This window comes from Solanum stenotomum, chromosome 8 (assembly GCF_019186545.1).
Source record: "Solanum stenotomum isolate F172 chromosome 8, ASM1918654v1, whole genome shotgun sequence".
Taxonomy (NCBI): Eukaryota; Viridiplantae; Streptophyta; class Magnoliopsida; order Solanales; family Solanaceae; genus Solanum; species Solanum stenotomum.
Genome location: NC_064289.1, coordinates 45,955,486 through 45,975,613, shown reverse-complemented (window position 1 = coordinate 45,975,613; position 20,128 = coordinate 45,955,486). Strand labels below are relative to the sequence as shown.

General features: G+C 38.9%; 1 protein-coding gene across 1 annotated transcript; it reads left to right on the top strand.

Annotated features, from left to right (window-relative positions):
- Positions 1-16,309: 16,309 nt before the first annotated feature.
- On the top strand, positions 16,310-17,814 carry LOC125873837 (uncharacterized). The gene is made up of 2 exons (XM_049554686.1): positions 16,310-17,297; positions 17,384-17,814. The coding sequence occupies exons 1-2, from the start codon at positions 16,310-16,312 to the stop codon at positions 17,812-17,814; spliced, it is 1,419 nt and encodes a 472-aa protein (XP_049410643.1).
- The last annotated feature ends 2,314 nt before the right edge of the window (positions 17,815-20,128 follow it).

The following is a 20,128-nucleotide window of genomic DNA, read 5'->3' as shown; positions in this document are numbered from 1 at the left end:
ATCAAATGTTGATTCTCTTTAAAAAACATTTGGAATCTTGTATATCCTGGTGTTTATCAAAGTTCTGGATAAAGTAGATCTAGTTTAAGGCAGGCCTACTGGGCCGATGTGTTGGAATAATTTGACTTCAATTTCTCTGCTTTGTTAAATTGTGACATAGTTGGCTTTTTTATGTGCCATTTTGAGTGCACTAGATATCTAAGAAAAGCCAACGGATGCTAGGTCCCACGCTGAAGATGGAGAAGTTGCTTGTTTCTTTTGTACAAAATTTGCATCCGAAGTGCCTATTCCATTTGCAGATGCTACATTGCCTGCTTGTTATTTGAATGGCTGTAATCCAATATTGAGAATCTGTAAGTAATAATTGTGGGTTTCTCGAGGTTCTCTGTTTGCAGCTTTGTTGTATTAGTCCTATGGGACGATGCAAATGACAAAGCCAGCAAATGAAGCAACTTCTTACTTGCAGGAAGTCTCCTTTGGCTACTTGGTGATACAGGACAGCTTAATGATGACAGGCGAAGAGGGTATGGTTTTCTGTGATCTTATTGGCAAGGTTTCCATCGTAGGTCATTGAGCTATTTGATGAAATACTCTAGTGTTATTATTTGTTTTCTAAATTCATTTCTGAATCATGATGCATGGGCAGTTGGGAAAAGCAATAGCTTCTCCTTGGCAATGGTTCCATGTGGAAACAGATTATTTTGACCACTCTGGATCTCCCAGATATATTTTCGAAGAGGTATGGCTAATGATTAAATTGTTCCTCTAGACGACTCATCAAAACAACTTGTGGACGTAATGTCACAATACTCTTGTGGTGATTGCACTTGGTGCGATGATATTACACGGTGAAGCTGCGTCGGTTCTTTTGTACAACAAACACCAAGGTTGTGGAACATTCAATCATTGAGTATTTCTGACATAAAAAGAGCAACTGAAATATCCTTGAAGAAACACTAATGGTGATCCACAAATACGCATGACATTAGCACTCCATGAGATATTTTTGAGGCAAACATCCACAAAATGGTTTAAATGCTGAGGTCAACGTTCAGTGGTTGGCAAACAACTGAAATTTAACCCGAATTATTTGGATGAAGTTCACGTACACCCTCTGCCAAAATATTTCACATGGAGTTAGCCATAGAATTTCAATTGACAAAACAACCAAATGTTATTCTTTTTTTAATTTTTAATTTTCTTTTATTTCATATCTCTTTTTAGTATGAAATGCACCAGTCGGGGAATATTTATGTATATATTTATACGGAGGATGTGTTACCTTTAAAAGCTTACCTTATATTATTGAAGAAAGGAAAACACATTTACTGTTTGGAGATGGATGGTGTCAGGTAGGGTAAAATTAAGGAATTTTGTTTTTCCATTAGCCAAGAGAAGTAATAAAGAAATATCACTATTGTGGGGGAAAAGGAAGAAAGAAAAATGTAGACTAGGAAGCTCAATTTGATCGAAGGCATGGCTAAAAATGCCAAATCTAGCTAATAATAAAAAGAAGAGATCAAGGAGATGGTTAATAGCAGATAAAAGGTATATAGGCATACTTTGCAACACATGATTTATCAAAACCATTTCCCCCCCAAAAGACAGAATCTTCCCTTTCCATAGTTGGAGCTTATTCTGAATTTTCTTGATCAAGTTTGAAAAGTGTACCTTCTTCTTCTTACCATGCCCAATGGGACAGCCCAAATACATGGCAAAAATGATTAAGCTAAGAGAGGAAGAATCTACCTCAACTGAACCTGAACAAAAGTCTGTGCTGCTTTGCTGGACATATAGTAAAAACTCTTGTCCTTATTAATAAGTTGACCAAATTGATGTTTCATATAATGTCAAGGTTTCCATAATTAGCTGTAAAGATCTTCTATTTGTTGCTGTAAAGATAATTGTATCATCTGCATATGCCAGACGATTCAATTGTTCACTCCACTTACGTAGTCCATAGGTCTTAAAATGAGCTCTTTCTAACAACCTATTTAGAGATGGAGATAAAACCCTAGCAGTCAAGATAAAAAGAGCAGGAAATAAAGGGTCTCCTTGCTTCACTCCCATGGAAGGATGAAAAAATTCATGTGCTTGCCCATTAATTAGTACAAAGTTCCAATTATTAGCAACAACCCTCCAAATCTTACAGTCACATAAGAACCCCATCCTTTCTAGGACTTTAAACAAGAAATTCCAGTCAACTCTATCATAAGCCTTGGCCATATCCAATTTAATAACCACATTATCAGGTTTACCCCTCAATCTAATATCAGAAATAATTTATTGAGCTAAAAGCACATTTTCTGAAATATTTCTACCCTTAACAAAACCAGATTGATTCTAGGCAATCAACCTTGGGAGAAAGCCTTCCGATCTATCATGAATAAGCTTAGAAATGATTTTTTAAAAGAACGTTACTCAAGCTAATTGGTTTAAGAGTAGAAAAGGAATTCACCGCACCCCTGATGAGTCCACAATTTGGACTCATTTAGGGCTATATTTTGATTGAAGTAATGTCCTCAAATGCATATTTTGTCTCAATATCTGATGTAAATCCTTAAGTTTTAGGTATTTGACTTGAGAGACAAAGCATGGATGTTATCGAGCAAAAAGGAACAAAGCGGCTAAAAGAAGGAAGAAAAGACGGCTTGAAGATCGCCTAATCCATTAGGCGATTTGCCGAAAGGCCTCAAATCTCGCCTAATGTTCCAGTGTGCTGAGCCCTGAAGGAAAAGATCAAGTCTGCGAGGAAAGGGATCAGTCGGCGCATCGCCGAGTAGTTCCATGAAGTAGTTCCCTGTTACCTAATGAATCAAAACGCGAAGATGCTGAAGGCAAAAGCTGAAAGGCGATGAACCAGACCAAAGGGCGGATCTCCGAGTGTATCGGTGATCCCGACTAACTGCACCGAGTGGTCCTTCGCAACACAAATTTTCAGAAACTATAAATACTCATTTAATTCTGTAGCTTAGTATCAAGTTGTAGAGAATATTACTGAGACTTAGAATATTTTCAATTTTTAGTTCTTAGAGTTTTTTTTGGGAGACATTGTTCTTGAACTTGAAAGTTTTGAAGGTTTTCAACTTCAAGAAATTGGAAGTGGGTATCTAAGAATCTTTATCCTAGACGTGTTTAAAGACATTTTTTATCGTACCCACTTGATGGAAACACTTGTTGGTATTGATTTCTATCTCTTTTTCATGTCTAGCTAAATCCCCAATTCTTGGGGTGTGATTTTGTGAATATGGGTTAAATTTCCTGTTGGGTATTGCTTATTGTAAGTATATTTGCTATTTAAATGTGATTTCGTTTAGTAGTTGTGTTTGAACTTAATGGGATTGTAGTTGCAAATACGATTTCATCTTAGTGTTTTTGGCTTGCTCAAGAGAGGTTTTAAAACTAAGACTACTAAATTGATAGTTGATGGTTATTGGGTCGTTGTGGGTTCAGCTCGAGAGAGTGAATCCTCGACTTTCTCCCACACATTCAGCTTGAGAGAGTGAATAGGCTAAGGCGGAGGCTGTGCTTAAATGCTGCAAATCGGTGTTCGAGAGAAATCGAGTTGATTCGGGGTAAGTTACTTGAGAGAGAATTTACCCCCACTAAAGCCTAGCCTAGTTACAAATATTCAGCGATTTACTATCAATAGTGTTTACCCAATAGTATATTTTATCCCATATTCCTATCACATCCCAAGAATCCCGTCTCCCTATCTTGTATCTTTATATTTTTTACTATTTTTGTTCATTAGTTGAATACAAATCCCCCATTTGATAATTGACATTCGTGTCATTTCTTGAACTTATTATGTTTTTACTCATTAATGTCTATAGCTATGATTGATTAGAACATAGTTTTACTTTTCTATTAATTCTTGCTACCACTCCCTTGGGACTCTACCCCAACCCATTCCGTTGGGTTATATTACTGCACGTGATCGTTGACACCTGAATTGGAAGTCGTGTCTTTGATTACGTTGTTAAACTATCAACCCCATTTAGGTAATAAATAAAATTTGTATGAGTAATGAATTTGGGTAAAGTAGCACCCCGAAAGATATCATGAATAACTTTAATAATGTCAGGGCCTACTATGTCCCAACAAGACTGATAAAAGCAACTAGAAAAATCATTAGGAGCACAAGAGCTCTCAACATTAAGTTCAAAGACCACTCTTTTTACCTCTTCTGCATTTGGCATAGCATTAATAGACTCATTATCTGTTGAAGTAATATGAGGAAGTACATGCTGTAATAAAGATAAATCATCAGAAATACTTCCACCAGAAAATTGCTTTTTAGAAAAGCAAACACCCTCTTCTGCAATTTCAGCACCAGTTTGTTTCCAAGAACCATCCTCTTTCAACATTCTTCTCAAAGCAATCCTCTTTCTTCTACCTCTTACAAGACTACGAAAAAACTTTGTGTTCCTATCACCTTTAGCAAACCATTGAACACTAGCTTTTTGTCTAAAAAAATCCTCCTCATAATGAAGATAAAGTTTTAATTCTGCATGGGCTTGATTTAGTACTGTTATATTAATAGGGGAAGGGTATTCTTGAAATAGGTCTTTCTTGATTTTCACAATTTCTTCTCTAATGATTAAATTCTTGAAAATATCTCCAAATTTTTCTTTAATCCATTTGGATAAAGCCAATTTAGTGCTCTTCTGCTTTTGCTTCAACTGAATAAAAATGTCAGCAGAGTTGTCTGCCACTCAACTTTGTTGAACAACCTACTTGAAATCCTCACTTTTAGTCTAAAACTTCAAAAACTTAAAAGGCTTAGCAATAGTCAGATTGCTAGACCTATAAGTTAGAAATAATGGGGCATGATCTAAGCCAATTTTAGTTAGATATTGTAAATCACTACTACCAACGATATAATGAAACAAATGATTAGCAACAACCTGCCTAGCCTTTACCCTTCCATTCCACCAAGTAAAAGGATTCCCAGAGAAATTAATGTCATACAACTCACATGAATTAATATAATAAGCAAAATCTTCATATTCCTAGGAATAAACAGGCAGTCCCCCAATTTTTTCTTTATCCCGTAAGATGACATTAAAATAACCTTCAACCATCCAAGGTAGTGAAAATTCTTGATGTAAGGAATAAAGGTCATTCCAAAGACTCAATTTCTCATGTGTTGTACATTTAGCATACACAACAGTAGACAAAATCTGAGTGCCATCCTCCAAAGTAAGTTGTAAAGTGAGTTGCTGATCTACATCTGAAATTACTCCCACATGTATTCCATGATTCACAAACACCCATACTTATCCATTGACATTGTAATTCACATATTGCATCCCTAAACTTCTTTTACATCTTTGAATCTGTTTGGTATTTTGAAATGATCCCATTATAGCAATCATTATAAACTTATGATGCCTGTGCAACATCAGAACTCTATGAGAGGTTTGTTGAGTATTACCATACCTTATGTTCCAAAACAGTGCTTTAAAACTCATTTAAAATTTGATTTGGCCACCCTTTTTGCGTGGATTCTTGTGGGCATTGTATTACTACGGTATGTAGTTTTGCCTTTCTTACATTTGTTAATATTTTTGGTGACAAATGTCTCTCCTTAGTAATTTTTTGAGAACAAATCTCATTGTCTCCTTCATCCTTTTATTCCACCTCCTCAGAGTCCATCCCTTCTAACCTCTTTGAGTTTTTTTTGTATTAACATAATTCTATTGAACCTCTTGATATGATACTAGGGCATGAAAGGTCTCCATTGGCACTGACTTTTTAACACTCATAAGTATAATAACACTTTCTGATTCTCTACTTCCATCCTCCAACAAATTTTGGTTGTATTGTATTTATGAAGGTGTATCTCTTCCTTCTAAAGAAGTAGCAACTTGAAGAGGTTCCTCATATACTGCATTATCTAACTCCTTCAGTAATTTCAACCCTTTTTCCTGACCCTCCGATGATCATTAGGTATTATAGGAATAGCCATGTCTCTCTTTTCCTGGGTTGATTGTTTTCTAATCTCTTCAACATGTTTATCTAAGCATTCTGAAGAACCCTTGTACTGATAACTTATTAATTTGTAAGATTCTTCTTTTCCCCACCAGATGCATCTATCAATCTGAGCATGTGTATTCTCTGCACCTTCCTCAATCAATATATCTTTTTTCCTTGCAATAAAGTTGTTGTTGGCATCATTCTATGTGAAAGTTTTTGTGACCCAGTCCCGATCTGTATTCTCTTTGTTTGCTATACCATTATCATTTTTACTCTTTGGCAATACTACTTCTTTACTGGTTGCATTTCCAGCATTCCTTGTAGTACTTGTATAAGCATCCGCATTAAGGTGTATGACCTTATTCACATTATCCTCCACTAATGCTGCAAAAGAGTTGTCAGTACTGACTACATTGACCCCATTATTCTTTTCCTCATGGTTGTGCTCTGGGAATACTTTATTTGTGGGATGACACCTCTTAAAGTGTTTTCCCACTCTTATTAGTGGAACCTCCTCCCATGTAATAATAGCATCCCTATTTTTATCTGCATAATTTCCTTCTTCAACTTGATTGTTTTTCTAAGCTCCGGATGGAGTACCCTACAATCTCTTTCTGCATTGCCCTGTAACTTGCATCGCTTACCATAAGCTGGAAACATATCGTACCGTATGTTGATTTTCTCTACCCTTGAAGTCTTATACTCTTCATTGACAACTTCTACTTCAATAACCTTTGGAAAATCTGCCAATAGATCAACTTGCACTTTGACCTTAGCACAACTAGGTTTTGTCTTATTAATAGTGGCCATGTCAAGATATAACGACTTTCCAACAGATAAAGCCATAGAAAAAATGGATTCTTTAACAAAAGAGTATCCAGAAAGGAGATCCATGCCATAGCTTGCGTAGTTTCCTCCTCTACATTAGGTTTAGCATCATAAATATGTGTTTGCATCATGTATGAATAATCATCTTTGGCTGTTATATAATAACAAGGTTTAGAAATAATATAGAAAAAATCTTCTTCACGATTAAATCTCATAAGAATATGTTTATTCCTCAGCAATCCAATTTTACAATCCGCTTTCACATTACATTACATTGTCTTAGAATTTGGAGTTTTTGTAACACCTCAGATTCGAGAAAGGCCTATAAAGGGTCAATAGGGAGGAACTCACAGACCAACACCTGGACCATGGATCCTTCACAAAGCCCCAAATGGTCCGTGAAGGGGACCACGGTCCGTGTGGTGGCCCGTAGCAAGTCCCCAAGGACATGCTAAGCAAGGACCCCTCCAACGAGGGTCTTAATAGCCCGTGGGGAGGTGGACGGGTCGTTAAGACGTCCGTGTTAGGGAGGCAAAACCTACCCCAAAGTTAGCTTCCTCCCACGATCCCCTAGATGGGTCATGAGGAGGAAAACAACCCGTTAGGGTGGTCGTGAAGGGGAAAGGCAGTAAGGGACCTCTCCCGAGGCAACTGGTTAAGGACCATGGCTGCCACAACGGCTCGTGAGGCCCTTGACAACTCGTGAAGGTCACCGTCCGGTGGTTGCATCAACTTTAAGTCAAGGGTTTTGGTCTTTTTTTTAAATTATTCTATCTTAACACTATGTCATTTTACCCTTACCTAGAAGTCCTACATAAGTGTTTTCAACCCCAAATTTCCCCAATTGAATCATTCTCTCAAATTACTAAAGAAGACCAAGTCTTCCTCTCAAATAATTCTCTCTCTAGAAGTTGAAGAAGAAAGCTAGGATTTTAAAGTCAAGTCTCCAATTCCTCCATTGAAGCCAAGCTTTTGGCATTGAGGTATGATAGTTTTCATTCATAGAGCCCTTTCCTCCACATAGTTATCAAATTCTCTAATTTACAAAGTTATAATTCCCCAAATAAATCAATTATCAAATGAACCCATGACATGGAAGAAAACCCTAACTCAATTGGGGAATTCTATCTTTACAAATTGGAGAATTTTGGAACTCCATGGAGAAAAGGGCTCCATGGATGAAAACTATCATACCTCAATGCCAAAAGCTTGACTTCATGGTAGGATTGGAGACTTGGCTTGCAAACCCTAGCTTTATGCACCTTTCTAGAGAGAAATATTTGAGAGGATGACTTGTTCTTCTTTTGTAAATTTGAGAGAATGATTTCAATTAGGTAAATTTGGGGGGTTAAAACACTTATATCGGTGTTTTGGTGAAGGGTAAAACGATATATTATTAGGCTAGAATAATTAGGAAAAGACCCAAAAGCCCCTACAAAATTTAACTGTCGGCACCAACGAAGGCCAGACCGATGGTCCATTGTTCAAACCACGGACCGTCCTTTGGGGAGTCATTTGGATCAGAGACTATAGTTTTTGGACCCCATACGATGGGACCCACCCACGGGCCATGGTCCAATCGACCGGTCGTGGGTCCCAACCGTGGTCCTCAACTTTCGACCTCAAAATCTCCCTAAGTTTGGGACTCACCTACAAAACCTATTTATGGCTCGTGCATTGAACGACGAACCATCTTGGTGAACCGTTGAAAAGTATTGGAACTTGACACTTTTGGGAAAACTCGACTGGCCAACCATGGACAGGACCTACGGTCCGTGGGTCGTTCCACAGGCCGTGGACAATACTGTAGGAACTGGCACTAGATTTCTTAAAAACTAAATTTTTCCCATCTTCTTGAATTCGAGATGTTACATTATCTCCCCCTTAGGATCATTCGTCCTCGAATGAGATTCAAGACATCATACAGAGGGTGGGAACTTAAACCTAACAACCTAACATGAATGCAATCACATAATGCACATATCCGAGGAGGAAACATCAGCTCCAAGCTAAAGCATGTTGAAAACATCATATCATGAAGTCTTTATGCAACTCATATTCAATGCACATAAACATGTAGAAATCAATCAAGTTGACTCATTTTCTCAAAACTTAATCTTTTTCATGATCATGCATAAATGAGGAAATCATGGGAATATCTAAGATACATGACACCAAAAGAGTAAATCATGAGGAACTCAATATCGTAAGCTAGAGTAGGGGTAGAAGGTAAGAGATGAGGATAACAGGACATCATATCAGCCTCGGCCTCCCAAGTAGCACCCTCAACTAACTGATTCCACCACAAAACCTTCACGGAAGCAACTTCTTTATTTCTCAACTTCTTGACTTGCCGGTCTAAAACCTCAACAGGTACTTCCTCATAAGAAAGGTTCTCCTTAACTCCCAAATCTTTTAAGAGGACTATAGTTTTCGGATCACCAACACATTTCTTCAACAAGGAGACATGGAAAACTGGATGCACCGATGCCAATTCATTAGGCAATTCAAGTTCATAAGCAACCTTATCAATACGCCTCAAGATCTAATATGGGCCTACATATCGAGGACTAAGCTTCGCTTTCTTACTAAACCTCATTACACTCTTCATGGGTGAAATTTTTTAGGTAAACCCAATCATTCACATCAAACTTAAAATCTCTTCTTTTAACATCAGCATAGGACTTTTGATGACTTTGAGCCATTTTTAACCTTTATCTAATAAGTCAAACTTTCTCCATAACCTCATGTACCAACTCGGGGCCTATCAAAGTGAATTCACCCACTTCAAACCAACCTATAGGAGTTCTACACCTCCTACCATATAATGCCTTAAATGGAGACATACTAATACTTGAGTGATAGCTATTGTTATATACAAACTCAATCAATGGAAAATGGTCATCCCAATTACCCTTGAAGTCAATTACACAGGCACTCAACATATCTTCCAAAGTTTGGATAGTACGCTCTGCTTGTCCATCAATTTGCAAATGAAAGGCCGTGTACTAAGCTTAACACGAATACCAAGACCCTTTTGAAAAGATTTCCAAAACTGAGGAGTGAATTGGCTACCATGATTGGAGATAATGGACAAGGGCACTCCATGCAACCTCACCATTTCCTTCAAATACAACATGGCATAGTCTTCCACCGAATAAGAAACCTTGACGGGAATGAAATGAGACAATTTCATCATTCGATATACAATAACCCAAATCGAGTCATGTTGCCGCCGGGTGCGAGGAAAGCCAACGATGAAGTCCTTATTAAAATAATTCCACTTCCAAGTAGGAATGCTAATATCTTGGGATAAATCTCCCGGTTTCTGATGTTGAACTTTCACTTGTTGACAATTGAGACACTTAGCCAAAAATTCTACAATATTCTTCTTCATCCCATTCCACCAAGGTATCTCCCGCAAATCATGGTACATCTTGGTGGCTCCTGGGTGAATGGAATATCGAGAACTATGGGCTTCTGACAAGATCTATTCTCTTAAGTCGTCTACATTAGGAACACACAAACGACCTTGATATCTAAGTACTCAATCTCCCCCTTGGGAGAAAGCCTCTACAGACTTTTTAAGCACTGCTTCCTTAAATTCAACCAAAGTTGGATCAAGACCTTTCTTGGCCTTCACATTAACCACAAAAGACGATTTTGACCCATTGTGAACCGTAACACCACCTTTGGTAGAGTCCACTAACTGAACACCCAACTAGGACAATCTATGAACATCTTGAACCAACTCCTTTTTATCATCCTTAATATGAGCAACACTTCCCATAGATAGTTGACTAAGAGCATCCACCACCAGGTTAGCCTTTCCGGAGTGATAGAGAACACTCATGTCATAATCCTTGAATAACTCAAGCCACCTTCTTTGGGGAAGATTTAGATCCTTCTGATTAAACACATATTGCAAACTCTTGTGGTCAGTAAAGACATCCAGGTGAACACCATACAAATAATGCCTCTAAATCTTTAGGGAAAAACAACCTCCTTTAGTTCAAGATCTTGGGTAGGATAATTCTTCTCATGAATCTTAAGTTGCCTTGAAGCATAGGCAATAACTTTCCCATTTTTCATAAGTATGCATCCTAACCTAATTCTCGTGGTATTACACTAAACAACAAAACTATCAGTCCTTTCTGGTAAAGTCAACACCAGAGCGGAAGTAAGTCTATCCTTCAATTCCTGAAAACTCTTTTCACATGCTTCGTACCATATGAACTTAGCCTTCTTTTGAGTCAATGCCATCAATGGAGAGGAAATCAAAGAAAACCCCTCAACAAACCTTCTGTAGTAACCATCAAAGCCCAAGAAACTTCTAACATCTGAAGGGGATATAGGTCTAGGCCAACTCTTAACCGCATCCATCTTCTTAGGATCTACCTCAATTCCCTTACTTGAAACAATGTGACCGATAAAAGCCACATACCTTAGCCAAAAACTTGCATTTTCAAAGAGTCGTTGGTCCTTGAGAATTTGCAACACAATCCTCAAATTATCAATATGTTCACCCTCACTTCTCGAATAGATCAATATATCATCAATGAACACAATCACAAAAATGTCAAGGTATTGTCTAAACACCCTATTCATCAAATCCAAAAAAGAGGCCGGAGTATTAGTCAAGCCAAAGGACATCACAAAAAATTCATAATGACTATACCAAGTCCGAAAATCATTCTTCGGAATGTCATATTCTTTCACCCTCAATTGGTGATAACTTGACTGAAGGTCAATCTTGGAAAAGTAACTCAATCCTTGAGGTTGGTCAAACAAGTCATCTATCCTTGGGAGAGGGTACTTATTCTTAACGGTAACCTTGTTCAACTGCCTATAGTATATACACATACGTATAGAACCATCCTTCTATTAACAAACAAGACTAGAGCACCCCATGGAGAGATACTAGGTCGGATGGAACCCTTATCCAACAAATCTTTCAATTGCTCTTTCAACTCCTTTAGTTTTGCCGGAGTCATTCGGTAAGAAGGAATAGAGATAGGTTGCATATCTGGAAGAAGGTCAATACCAAAGTTTATTTCCCTTTCGGGAGGAATACTAGGTAAATCATTTGGGAACACTTCTAAAAACTCATTAACCACGGGGACCGACTCAAGAGCAGGGGTTTCAGAATCCACATCCCTCACCCTAACTATATGGTATATGCAACCCTTAGAAATCATCTTTCTAGCTTTAATACAAGAGACAAACTGACCCTTAGTCATATAATTTCCCCTTTTCCACTCTAGGACAAGTTCATTTGGAAATAGAAACTTGACTACATGAGTTCTGCAGTCCATAGAAGCATAACATGAGTGCAACCAATCCATACCAAGGATAACATCAAAGTCTAGCATATCAAGATCTACCAGATCAACAAGAGTAACTCTATCGGAAAAGGAGACGGGACACTTTCTATAGACCCTCTTAACCACAACAGAATCATCAACAAGCGTGGAGATCGAAAAAGGATCTAATAACACTTTCGGAAGAATATCAAACCTCATGGCCACATATGGCGTCACAAAAGACAAGGTAGCAGCGGGATCAAGTAAAGCATAAACATCAATTTTAAAGACTTTCAAACTACGGTAACCACATCGGGGAGAACCCTTTTGTTCACCACGAGTCTGAAGTGCATAAACTCTATTTTTCTTGGGATCATTTGAACCGGACCATTTGGACCAGATGAAGAATTGGGCTGAACCTTTCGACGATTATCTCCATCATTCTTAGAAACTGAAGGACAATCTCTTATCTTGTAGTCCATCTTACCACAACCAAAACAAGCATTGGAAACCGCCAAACACTTGCCCTCGTGCGTCCTTCCTCACTGAGAACATGTAGGCAATGAAGATCCACTACCATTTCCTCCTTGAGGCATAGGGTTAGACACCCTATCTTTGTTGAACTTAGAAGAAGCATTGGAGGAACCTTGACTAGAAAACCTTTGTCGAAACTTTGAACAACTATGTCCATCGGACCTTGAATGTGAGAAGTTACCATCACCGGTCTTAGCTCTCTTTGCCTCCTTAGACCTTTCCTTAAGTTTTTCCTTTTCAATTTATTGAGCATGAACCATGAGACGAGAGGTTTCCATATCATTGACAAGAGCAGCGGTACGACATTTTTAACGACCATTTTGGACACACCAAAACAAACTTACTCATCAATTCCCTAGGATCGACAATCATAGTAGGAGCATATCGAGATAATTGTGTGAACTTCAAAGCATATTCCTTCACACCCATACTTCCTTGACGAAGGTTGATGAATTTAAGAACCTTTGCCTCCCTCATCTCAAGGGGAAAGAACCTATTAAGGAACACAACTTTGAATTTTTCCCAATCAAGAGGACCCACATCTTCCGGTATCCATTCTTTCCATTGGTTGATCAATATTTGATAAACACCCTTAAGTTGATAAGTGGCCAATTCCCCATTTTCCACCAGCGTCACTCCCATGAACATCAACACCTTGTAAACCTCATCAGTGAACACTTGAGGGTCTTCCTCAACCTTAGAACCATTAAACTCCGGAGGATTCATTCTAGTGAAATCCCTCACTATAGATGTCACCGTACCCACATTTGTGTTCACGGGGAACGCAACCTTTCTATTGTCTTGGGCCATCATGGCTTGAGCCAATACTTAAAAAGCAGCACTAAACTTCGCATTAGTCACTTACTAGGGTCGACCGGAGCTTGATGAGGAGCTTCTTGTTCCACATTCTCCCTCACATTCCTTCTAGCATAAGCTTTTCGAGTAGCTATCTACTGTAAAGCATCATATAAGAATTAGGAGAGAGAGACATTACACAGTTAAACTCCATTGCACGACTTTAGAGTAATGAAAGAAGTGGAGTTTCCTGAAAATCTTGTAGCCTCTTATTCATAAATATTGCGCGCTTCACACTTATGAGCAAGACTCTACTCGACTGACTTATGAGACTTCCTAGGACTTTTCTAAACCTTGTGCTCTGATACCAAGATTGTCACGACCCAAGGTAGCCCCTAAGCGTAACATGGCGTACCAGACCCCGAGAGGCCCCATACAAGCCACTTAGCTTTCATGATACAAGAAATATAATACAGAGATTTAAAAGACAGTTTCAATATATCAAAGTTTTATAGATCATAGCGGAAATCTAAACATCGTCTCAAAGCCATCTAGTACATAATAATGAATCTGAGCTTAGCCCGTACATCATGTTCCAAAAATAAAAGTAAGGAGAGATTGAAAACAATAAATGTCCTGTCCTCGAAGCATGAGGACTCACCAAAGCTTGAAATCTCCTCAAAGAACCATAGCCACGAAACTGTGAATCCTGACGGTTGGACCCTACATTTGGGGAAATGTAGGCAAGAGTATGCGTTAGTACAAAATATATACCAAGTATGGTAGCCATGCATAAAACATATAAAGTCATGCTAAAAAGGGACATTTTCATGAGCATGCAATGATTAAGCTAAAACATAAATCTTGAATGTTAGGAAATATAAATCATAAAACATGATCAATGCAAGTGAACATCATCTTAAAACATACACAAGATACTTCTTGAAGTAACCTTAGTTCATCTTAGCTTACTTGTGGGAAGTAGCCTTAACCGATATGTAAGACCATGTGCGCTAGTAACATGGAATCCAGTGTATCCCACATTGAACAAGGTTGTCCTACTTGCCAAGCTAAGGACCATGACCTTCTATCTTATGTGGATCTGCTAGCTAATGTCTATCGAGACAATCCTATGTTGGCACATAGTTTATGGGACACGGGTGATATACCGTGAGTTTACGAAATTTTTAATACATTTAACTTAAGAGTTGTATGTGTCTAGAGCCATTTTGTATTGGTATTAATGTGTTTTTATCATGATTGCAGGAAATAAGTTCGGATGTGGAAGTAGAAAGACACAGTTAAAGATTGTTGCAGAAAAGGGCACCTACGGACGTGACCTATAAACCGTAGGTCCAATCACGGTCCGTAGGTAGTAGGCATAGATGGGAAGGCATGACTTGAAGGAAAAATAAGGGAATTCTTGACTAATTGTGGAACCACGACTACAAACGACGGATCGTAGGTCGACCTACGGGCCGCCCTGTAGCTTCGTCAAAGGATTCAGAAAAGGGGGTTCCAGTACCTGATTTCAAAAGTCTAAGTATGAAAATACATAAGAGGATACACAGATCGTGGATGGAGTCACAGCCCGTACTGATGATCCGTCAAATGTCACTGAGAGGGGGAGATTTTGAGCCGTGGAAAATTGCCTAAGTCCCAAACCACGAAAGGGACCTACGGACCATAGGTCAGTGTCATAGATCGAAACCGCATCCTGAAACTTTATTTCCTTATTTTATTTCCTTTTTCTTTGGGACATGTTTTTCTATATACAGGGCATGTAAACCTTGTTTTTGGGGGTTAGACACTATTACTTTAATTCTAGTTTTTGTATTTGGAGATTAACTTGCAACTTTAGCAATTCTTGATTTCCTAAGTTGGTTTTGAAGATTTTTACTTTGAAATTCAAGTTAAGATTCCGGGTTTCTTCCACTTATTACGTAAGTTCATGATTTCTTCATCTAAAAATATGAATTATGTTTTTGCTACTATGGGTAACTAAATCCACAACTAGGGTTGTGGGAACCATGAGCGATTAACAAAGTATGAATAGTAACTAAGTAATTCTTGAATAGTGTTATTGCATGCATTGATAATTCTTTCGTTTAAAAGTCTTTTTAGCAATTGCAAACATTAGAACTTGCCTTGTTGCTACTTGCCGGGCCAAGGAGGTAGTTAATAAAAAAAGAATTATCTACATATATTTAGTGTGATACTATCTAATAGTTTAATGTCAATTGGTGCGAGGATGAAAACTAAGCCATACATTGATGTGATGTCTAATGTGAGGTAAAGATAAGAGTTAGTAAATTATACACACGGAAATGAACCAAGGTGCGGGGTGAAATTCTCTATTTGCCGGACCAAAAGATTTAGATATACATAACTTATCACTTTGCATGTAATACACTAGGAAAGGATTACTATTACTAGGATTACCGCGTTATGAGCTTATGGGGAACACGTACACCCTAGTTTCTCTCTCTCATTGATAACAACAAAGTTTGAATCCTGTTCACTTGTTACTAAACTACAATCAAGTATTTCTTGCACAAAATCCCCCCCCCCCCCTTTTACTTGTCTCGGAAATACGTTGACTAAATGAATATAATCGTAAGTTAAGTTTAAGTCTAAACCATATTCCTCGTGGGATCGACCCTAACCTCCAAGTTGGGTACTTTACCTGATAATGATGACTTGTACTTCTTTAGGGAGGTGTAATTTGAGCGTATCAAATTTTGGTGCCGCTGCCGGGGAATAAGACTTTTAGATTAAGTTTAACTACATTATTGAACTTTAGTCAATTATTTCCTAATTTTACTTTTTCTTTTGTTTTTGTTTCTCTCAGGTTCCTACTCTAAGGTATGCCAAGTACACAGAGTCAAGGTGAACCACTGACTCCTTACGATCCAGAATTAAATAGAACTTTGCGAAGGATGAATTATCAAGGGGTCCCAGTCAATCCTATCGCAAGAAATCTAGGTGATGGAGTTGAGTTGCAGCCTCATAGGGTTAATTATGAGAATGCTAAAAATCAAGGTGGTAATCTATTGGGATATGCATTGAGGATACAAAATCCACTAGAACTGAGGCTGCGTGATAACTATAGGGTCGACTTCAATGCCACTGCTTATGAAGGACCTATTGTTCTACCTCCGGGACATACATTTGTGGTGACGAGCAGTCTAATGCAGATGCTCACAGCGAGGGGTTTGTTCTCTGGTATGGCATCGGAGGATCCACATGGGCATATGGCCAAGTTGAGGAGTGTTTGCAAGAGTTGCGTGGGTCGACCGAATTTAGACATGAATGTCATTGGGTTGAGAGTCTTTCCTCTATCATTGACCGGAGATGCTGCTGTATGGTTTACTGAGCTTCATTATAACTCAATTCACACATGGGATCAATTGTATAAAGTGTTCATGGAAAAATACTTCCCAGTGTCAAAGAAGCTGAACCACAAAGATAAACTCAACAACTTCACAGCACTTCCTGGAGAGTCTGTGAGTAGTTCATGGGACAAGTTCACTGCTTTCATAAGAAGTGTTCCAAATCACCGTATTGATGATGAGTCACTGAAGGAGTATTTCTATAGAGGCCAGGATGATAATGGTAAGGTTGTGCTTGATACTATCGCAGGAGGATCATATGGTGAGTGCACTTTTAAGGAGATCGCTGAGAAACTGGAGAAGATTTCTCGAAATAATAAAGCATGGAGCACTCGAAAGTCAGACATTGGAAGAAGTACTTTTGCAGTTCAATCTGCACCTAGTCAATCTGCCGATGATATTCGTGAGGAGATGGCCCAGATGAGGATAGAACTTGGGTTGGTGTTGAAGCATGTGAGCAGAGGTACCGAAAAGATAAATGTTGTGAATTATTTTACTAAAAATCCACTACCGATTGAGGAGTCTACTATGAAGAGGATACTTATGCAGTGACTGCTCAAACGGGGGGTTTTCGAGATAATGGCCAAGGTTTTGATTCGGATAGTTGGTGCCAAGGTCAAAGAAACCAAGGTTGGAACTGTGGAAACTACAATCGAGAGGGTCATTATGTCCGGGATGGGAACAACAATCGTGATAACAACTTCAATCGGAACAACTATGGGAACAAAAATAATATGGATAGGCCATATGTTCCCCCTCAAAATTGGGAATCTGGTAATAGGGAAGCTGGGGGTAATATGTCACGTATTGAGGATATGATGCAGAAGATACTGAAGAGGTTTGATTTGAATGATGAGAATGTGAAGGAGATGCGAAATAAATTGTCTGGAATCGGTCAAAAAGTTGATGCCCTTGCAGTGTTGATCAAGCAACTTGAGAAGCAGATGAATCACTTGTCCACTACAGTCAATCCACGTTAGCCTGGCACACTTCTTACCAATACCATCTAAAATCTGAAGAATGATGGGCATTGTATGGAAGTCACTACTCGAGGGGGTAAGCAGACCATTGATCAACCCATGCCGTCTGAGGTTGAAGTTGAGGTTTGTAAAGATGATGATAAGATTGAGGTTACTAGAGAGTCCGAGAATGCTACAGAGAAGGAAGTGGAGATAACCCAGAAAGTTGTTCCCATGCCTAGACCTCCACCTCCATTCCCACAGAGGTTAGTTAAGAAGACTGAAGAAGGAAAATACCGCAGGTTTATTAGTATGTTGAAACAGCTTTCCATCAACGTTCCGTTGATAGAATCCTTGGAGCAAATGCCTGGGTATGTAAAGTTTATGAAAGATTTGGTGACTAAGAAGCGGGCCATGAGATTTGAAGATAATGATAGGTTGCAACATTGTAGTGCCATTGCTACAAGGTTCCTTGTGCAGAAGAAGTAGGATCCTGGTGCCTTCACTATTCCTTGTACCATCGGGTTGCTGCATTTTATGAAGGCATTGTGCAATTTGGGTGCTAGTATTAATTTGATGCCATTGTCTATTTACAAGAAGTTGGGTTAGGGAGATCCAAAACTGACTGCGATGCGATTAATCAGGGCCGATGGAACTGTGAAGAGGCCCATTGGTGTGCTCCATGATGTACTAGTGAAGGTGGAGTCATTTATCGTTTCGACGGATTTTGTGATACTTGATTGTGAGGTTCGCATCATCCTTGGGAGACCATTTCTTGCCATTGGGCGCGCCTTGGTCGATATGGAGAAAGGACAGATGAAGTTCCAATTGAATAATGAAGAGGTAACTTTCAATAGTTGTAGATCCATGAAACAAAGTAGTGAGCTCAAGTCGGTATCAGTGATGAATCATATTGTAGAGAGTGGTTGTAAGGTGTCTATTGAAGAGAGGTTGGGTGTTGATGCACTAGCAACGGTAATGATGAATTTTGAGGGTAATGGTATTGAAGACTATGATGAATTGGTCGCCGTGCTTGCTAGGTTCGAATTTCGTTCAAAGCCAAAATGATTGGAGTTAGACATGAAGAATCACGACTCTCCACCCGCAAGACCGTCTGTTGAAGAAGCTCGGAAATTAGAGCTTAAGGCTCTACCATCACATTTGAGGTATGTATTCTTGGGGAAAGATGGTACTCTACCGGTCATCATTGTGGCAGATTTGAACGTGACATAAGTTGAGGCATTGGTTTCCATGTTGAAGAGGAGTAAGCGAGCTATTGGGTGGACTATTGCGGACATTACTGGGATATCTCCTTGTATTTGTTCTCATAAAATCCAACTCATGCCGGATCACAAGCCTAGTATTGAGCACCAAAGAAGACTAAATCCACTTATGCAAGAGGTAGTGAAGAAAGAAATCATCAAGTGGTTGGATGCTATAGTTATTTATCCCATTGCAGATAGTAGTTGGGTTTGTCCTGCTCAGTGTGTGCATAAGAAAGGTGGCATGGCTATGGTCCCGAATGCAAAAAATGAGCTTGTTCTGATGCGGCCCATGACTGGATGGAGAGTCTGCATGGACTACCGAAAATTAAATGCTTGGACAGAAATGGACCACTTCCCTATGCTGTTCATGGATTAGATGTTGGACCGACTTGCGGGTAAGGGTTGGTATTGTTTTCTTGATGGTTATTCGGGCTACAATCATATTTCTATAGCTTCAAAAGACCAAGATGATACCACCTTCACTTGCCTTTATGGGACTTTCGCCTTTAAACAAATGCCAATTGGGTTGTGTAATGCTCCAACGACCTTCCAGCGTTGTATGATGTTGATATTTTCTGATATGGTGGAGGACACTATTGAGGTATTTATGGATGATTTATTTGTAGAAGGTGACTCTTTTTATCATTGTTTAGACCATTTGGCCGAAGTACTAAAACAGTGTGAAGAGTGCAATCTTGTGCTCAATTGGGAAAACTTCCACTTCATGGTGAAAAAGGGGACAGTTCTGGGTCATTGGATTTCTGAGAAGGGTATTGAGTTTGATAGAGACAAAGTTGAGGTACCAGAAAAGCTTCCACCACCTATCTCTGTTAAAGGTGTTAGAAGTTTTCTTGGGCATGCAGGTTTCTATAGGAGGTTCATCAAGGATTTCTCCAAAATTGCACATCCATTGTGAAGATTGCTCGAAAAGGAGTGTAGGTTTAAGTTTGATGATGCTTGTCTGAGAGCATTTGGGGGGTTGAAGGAAAAGCTAGTTTCCGCACCTATCATTATTTCACCGGATTGGGGGCAACCGTTTGTAGTAATGTGTGATGTGAGTGGAGTGGCGC